Genomic DNA, 6,780 nt, shown 5'->3' with positions numbered 1-6,780 from the left:
ACCCACAACCTTCTGACTCAGAGGCGAGTGTGCTACCCACAGAGCTTGGTCAAAGAGATAGATGTTAAAGACTGTCTTAAAGGAGGAGAGAGAGGAGGAGAGGTTTAGGGAGGGAATTCCAGAGCTTAGGGCCCAGGCAGCTGAAGGCACGGCCACCAATTGCGAACGATGGAAATTGGGGATGCTCAAGAGGCCAGAATTGAGACAACCCAGAATTGGGAGAATACATAGAAAATGGCAAGTCACTCTAAGATCCAGAAGTGGCAGATTCTATAACTCAGCCTGCACCTCTGACGGGAATTTGTCACTCTAATCCCTCCACCTTGTTGGGCAAAAGACCATAATTAGCTTTGCTTGTTTCTGGCTGGCAGCCCTCCACAAACACCACTCATAGGTACACAGAGCACTCTGGGCCCGTTCTCCCTCCAGGTTTTCCCAGTGGGGCAAGCACCTGTGCTCGTCCATTACCTGCCCACGGATGCACATCTGAACTGAGTAAACAGGTGACAAAACCTCAGGCACAGAAACTCACATCATACCTGCACAACCAGATACCCAACACTGCACTCAACATGCCAGCCTGAAATAATCTTTTTTTAAATGCCAAGTCTCTGTAAATCCTGAACTCCTAGCCGGGGGTCCAATTCCACAGGTGTTTCCTCGTGTGTGTGCCTAGGACACTGATTGTCAGCTGGATATTCCACCCAGGGGGAATCGTATCCAAGGGATGGGCAATAAATGCTGGCCTTGCCAGCGACGCCCACATCCCATAAACAAATTTAAAAAAATCCTGCTGTCATGATGACTGACAGGTGCAGGGGTCGCTGGACAGGTATGGGGGGGTTGGGGGAAAAAGGTACCCTGGCTGATTTTCTCCTCCCTAACCTAAAAGGTACTGAGGCCAAATGCAATCCTCCCCACAGCTCCCCCATCTGGAAATACCTGGAAAAACACCTTGATTTTTTTGTTGTGTATATAAACTTTCAAATTAATATTTTTAAAAAATAAAACTGATAGAAAATGATCCCCTTATTTGTTTATCCAATTATCGAACCCTGTTTCCATGTGAGGGACTTGTCTGTACCTTGGGTGCATTTTTCTTTCCTCTGGCAACTAAAATGTGCTTTTATATTTTTTTTAAGAAGCAGTTTTCATTTTTGGAAGCGGTGTAGACAGAGCCGGGAGTGCACATGATGGCCAATGTGAGCTGGATCAGAAGGGGAGGGTTAAGAAGTTTACAGCAAAGATTGCAAAGGCGATTGGCCAAAAGTGGGTCAACTCCTCCTTCTTCACATGACTTGGCGTTAGATCCCCTGCAGTCCCAGAGTGAGAGAGAGAAAGAGAGAGGGAGAGGTGTCAATGTGCTCGCTCGTTTGCTGGCACAGGCGATTAGCACAGAGGGAGAGCAAAGCAAAATATTATTCTCCCCGATCCTTGACGTCAGTTTTTTTGGGAAAGGGAGGGAGGGGAGCGAATGGAAGAGGATTGAAGAGATCATCAGACTGAGTCAAGCTCGGGGACTCTCAGCACTTTCATATATCCCCCCCCTTTGCTTTCCAATTTGCAGTTTTATTGCAAATTTATTTATGTTATATATATATATTTAAAAATTGGCATTTTATTTCGTGCATTCTGGATAAGGCTCATTTTTTTTAAGGAGAAACAAGAAAGATGTCCCGCCCGATCTCTTTAAATTCTCGTTTTCTGCCTCCAACCCATGGAGTTCTGAAATCTCTCCTGGAGAATCCAGTGAAACTGCCGCTGCGCCACGAAGAAGGTAAATGGGTGCACATTGGAGAGAGAGAGGGAGGGGGAAAGGAATGGGGAGAGGGATAAGGCGAGATACAGAGACAGGGTAGATTGAGGGAGAGAGAAGAGAGCGGAGGGTGGTGAAGCGGGAGAGGGTCTGGGTGTTTATGGGCTGGCATGGTTTGTGTGTAGAGATGGACTGGAGCGAGTGAGCATCAACTTAGCATCTGGCAGCACAACCCGGCCCAGAGATGAGGCACGGGCAGCGAGGAGCAGGGCTCAGGCTGGGGACCGGGGACAGGACTGTGACCCTATAATATAGTGTGATCCTAATACAGGACTGTGACCCCCCATAATATAGTGTGATCCTAATACAGGATTGTGACCCTATAATATAGTGTGATCCTAATACAGGACTGTGACCTTATAATATACTGTGATCCTAATACAGGACTGTGACCCTATAATATAGTGTGATCCTAATACAGGACTCTGACCCTATATTATAGTGTAACCCTAATACAGGACTGTGACCCTATAATATAGTGTGATCCTAATACAGGACCTTAACCCTGTTATATAGCGTGGTCCTAATACAGGACTGTGACCCTATAATATAGTGTGATCCTAATACAGGACTCTGACCCTATATTACAGTGTAACCCTAATACAGGACTGTGACCCTATAATATCATGTGATCCTGATACAGGACTGTGACCACATAATATACTGTGACCCTAATACAGGACTGAGACCCTAAAATATAGTGTGATCCTAATACAGGACCGTGACCCCATAATATAGTGTGATCCTGATGCAGGACTATGACCCTAAAATATAGTGTGACCCTAATACAGGACTGTGACCCTAAAATATAGTGTGATCCTAATACAGGAGACCCTATAATAAAGTGTGATCCGAATACAGGACTGTGACCCTATAATATAGTGTGATCCCAAGACACAACGTGACCCTATAATATAGAGTGATCCTAATACAGGAATGTGACCCTATAATGTACAGTAGCGGGATCCCAATACACACCGTGACCCCATAAAATAGTGTGGATCTAATACAGGACTATGACCCTAGAATATAGCGTGATACTAATACAGAACTGTGACCCTATAATATAGTGTGATCCTAATACAGGACTGAGACCCTAGGATCACACTATATTATAGGGTCTCAGTCCTGTATTAGGATCACACTATGTTATAGGGTCACGGTGTGTATTATAATATAGTGTGATCCGAATACAGGACTGTGACCCTATAATATAGTTAGATCCTAATACAGGACATAGAAACATAGAAGATAGGAGCAGGAGTAGGCCATTCGGCCCCTCGAGCCTGCTCCGCCATTCAATGCGATCATGGCTGATCATCCAAATTCAGTACCCGATCCCTGCTTTCTCCCCATACCCCTTGATCCCTTTAGCCTTAAGAAATATATCCAACTCCTTCTTGAATATATTTAATGTATTGGCCTCTACTGCCTTCTGTGGTAGAGAATTCCACAGGTTCACCACTCTCTGGGTGAAGAAATTCCTCCTCATTTCTGCCCTAAATGGCCTACCACTTATCCTTAGACTGTAATCCCTGGTTCTGGACTCACCAACCATCGGGAACATCCTTCCTGCATCTAGTCTGTCCAGTCCTGTCAGAATTTTATAAGTTTCAATGAGATTCCCTCTCATTCTTCTAAACTCCAGCGAGTACAAGCCCAATCGACCCAATCTCCTCTCATAAGTCATTACTGCCATCCCAGGTATCAGCCTGGTGAATCTTCGCTGAACTCCTTCCATGGCAAGAACATCCTTCCTCAGATAAGGCGACCAAAACTGCACACAATACTCAAGATGTGGTCTCACCAAGGCCCTGTATAACTGCAGCAAGACATCCTTGCTCCTGTACTCAAACCCTCTTGCTACGAAGGCCAACATACCATTTGCCTTCTTAATCGCCTGCTGCTCCTCAGTGACTGGTGCACAAGGACACCCAGGTCTCGTTGCACTTCCCCTTCTCCCAATCTATTGTCATTCAGATAATAATCTGCCTTCCTGTTTTTGCCACCAAATTGGATAACCTCACATTTATCCACGTTATATTGTATCTGCCATGCTTTTGCCCAATCACCCAACCTGTCCAAATCATCCTGGAGTTTCTCGGCATCCTCCTCACAGCACACACGCCCACCCAGCTTTGTGTCGTCTGCAAATTTGGAGATATTACATCTAGTTCCCTTGTCTAGATCATTAATATATATTGTGAATAGCTGGGGCCCAAGGACCGATCCCTGTGGTACCCCACTAGTCACTGCCTGCCACTCGGAAAAAGAGCCGTTTATTCCAACTCTTTGCTTTCTGTCTGCCAACCAGTTCTCTATCCAAGTCAATACCTTGCCCCCCAATCCCATGTGCCTTAACTTTGCACGCTAATCTCTTATGCGGGACCTTATTGAAAGCCTTCTGAAAGTCCAAATACAGGAAACTTTCCTTTTTAACCGGAGGTTAAATGTCCGGAAAGCTCTATCTACCGGCAAAATTCAGGAGCCGTTTCCTAGAAGTTTTTTTACTTCTCGTTGCTTTTTTTTTCCAGTCAGGCTCTGCAAGGTCTAGCTGAAGCTGTTGCTTAGCTACAGAGACGCTTTTAAGCTGCTGCTAAGCAACAGGGTTTGTTGATTCACACGGAGCTCAAAAGCTCCGTATGTTTTAACATTAGCGCTGGTTTCTACGGCAGTTTTGATGGTACGGCACCAGCTCGGTCCCATCGGTGCCGGATACCAGAAAGTTTCCTGTACACCACATCCACTGGTTCTCCCTTATCTATTTTACCAGTTACATCCTCAAAAAATTCCAGTAGATTAGCCAAGCACGATTTACCTTTTTTAAATCCAAGTTGACTTTGTCCGATCGAGTCACTGTTTTCCAAGTGCTCTGCTATTACATCTTTTATAATGGACTCTAGCATTTTCCCCACTACCGATGTCAGGCTTACCGGTCTGTTATTCCCCGTTTTCTCTCTACCACCTTTTTTGAATAGTGGGGTAACATTAGCTACCCTCCGATCCATGGGTACTGTTCCAGATTCCATCGAATGTTGGAAGATGATCAGCAATGCATCTACTATTTCTAGGGCCTCTTCCTTAAGTACCCTAGGCTGTAGATTATCAAGCCCTGGGGATTTATCTACCTTAAATCCCATCAATTTCCCTAACACCATTTCCCTACAAATACTGATTTCTTTCAGTTCCTCCCTTTCATCAGACCCTATGTTCCCCGACATCTCTGGGAGGTTATTTGTGTCCTCCTTTGTGAAGACAGTCCTTTTGGTTCTGTGACCCTATAATAAAGTGTGATCCTTATACAGGACTGTGACCCTATAATATAGTGTGATCCTTATACAGGACTGTGACCCTATAATATAGTGTGATCCTTATACAGGACTGTGACCCTATAATATAGTGTGATCCTTATACAGGACTGTGACCCTATAATATAGTGTGATCCTTATACAGGACTGTGACCCTATAATATAGTGTGATCCTTATACAGGACTGTGACCCTATAATATAGTGTGATCCTTATACAGGACTCTGACCCTAGAATATAGTGTGATCCTTATACAGGACTCTGACCCTAGAATATAGTGTGATCGTCATACAGGACTGTGACCCTATAATATAGTGTGATCCTAATACAGGATTGTGACCCTATAATATAGTGTGATCGTCATACAGGACTGTGACCCTATAATATAGTGTGATCCTAATACAGGACTGTGACCCTATAATATAGTGTGATCCTTATACAGGACTGTGACCCTATAATAAAGTGTGATCCTTATACAGGACTGTGACCCTATAATATAGTGTGATCCTTATACAGGACTGTGACCCTATAATATAGTGTGATCCTTATACAGGACTGTGACCCTATAATATAGTGTGATCCTTATACAGGACTGTGACCCTATAATATAGTGTGATCCTTATACAGGACTGTGACCCTATAATATAGTGTGATCCTTATACAGGACTCTGACCCTAGAATATAGTGTGATCGTCATACAGGACTGTGACCCTATAATATAGTGTGATCCTAATACAGGATTGTGACCCTATAATATAGTGTGATCGTCATACAGGACTGTGACCCTATAATATAGTGTGATCCTAATACAGGATTGTGACCCTATAATATAGTGTGATCCTAATACAGGACTGTAACCCTATAATATAGTGTGATCCTAATACAGGACTGTGACCCTATAATATACTGTGATCCTAATACAGGACTGTGACCCTATAATAGAGTGTGATCGTCATACAGGACTGTGACCCTATAATATAGTGTGATCCTAATACAGGACTGTGACCCTATAATATAGTGTGATACTAATACGGACTGTGACCCTATAATATAGTGTGATCCTAATACAGGATTGTGAACCTATAATATACAGTGATCCTAATACAGGACTTTGACCCTATAATATAGTGTGATCCTAATACAGGTCTGTGACCCTATAATATAGTGTGACCCTAATCCAGGACTGTTACCCTATAATATAGTGTGGCCCTAATACAGGACTGTGACCCTATAATATAGTGTGATCCTAATACAGGACTGTAACCCTATAATATAGTGTGATCCTAATACAGGACTGTGACCCTATAATATAGTGTGATCCTAATACAGGACTGTAACCCTATAATATAGTGTGGTCCTAATACAGGACTGTAACCCTATAATATAGTGTGATCCTAATACAGGACCGTGATCCTATAATATAGTGTGATCCTAATACAGGACCGTGACCCTATAATATAGTGTGATCCTAATACAGGACTGTGACCCTATAATATAACGTGATCCTAATACATGACCGTGACACTATAATATAGTGTGATTCTGATACAGGACTGTGACCCTATAATTGAATGTGATCCTAATACACACCGTGACCCGATAATATCGTGTGATCCTAATACAGCACCGAAACAGTATAATAAAGTCATAGAGTTAT

General features: G+C 43.4%; 1 protein-coding gene across 2 annotated transcripts in view; it reads left to right on the top strand.

The window, feature by feature from the left end:
- Window positions 1-1,329: 1,329 nt before the first annotated feature.
- The window catches only part of LOC147102979 (hepatic leukemia factor-like), a 58,746-nt gene continuing 53,295 nt past the window's right edge, over window positions 1,330-6,780 (top strand). The window contains exon 1 of one of the 2 annotated variants that reach the window (XM_085963993.1): window positions 1,330-1,777. In XM_085963993.1, the coding sequence (XP_085820119.1) occupies window positions 1,672-1,777 (106 nt within the window). In that variant the 5' untranslated portion in view covers window positions 1,330-1,671. The remainder of the gene's footprint in view (window positions 1,778-6,780) is intronic. The other variant, XM_085963990.1, reaches the window with a different exon arrangement.

Source organism: Somniosus microcephalus, chromosome 21 (assembly GCF_052327205.1).
Source record: "Somniosus microcephalus isolate GS21.2 chromosome 21, FLI_Smic_1.0, whole genome shotgun sequence".
Taxonomy (NCBI): domain Eukaryota; kingdom Metazoa; phylum Chordata; class Chondrichthyes; order Squaliformes; family Somniosidae; genus Somniosus; species Somniosus microcephalus.
Note: the sequence above shows the minus strand (reverse complement) of the source record. Positions and strands in the feature narration are given on the sequence as shown.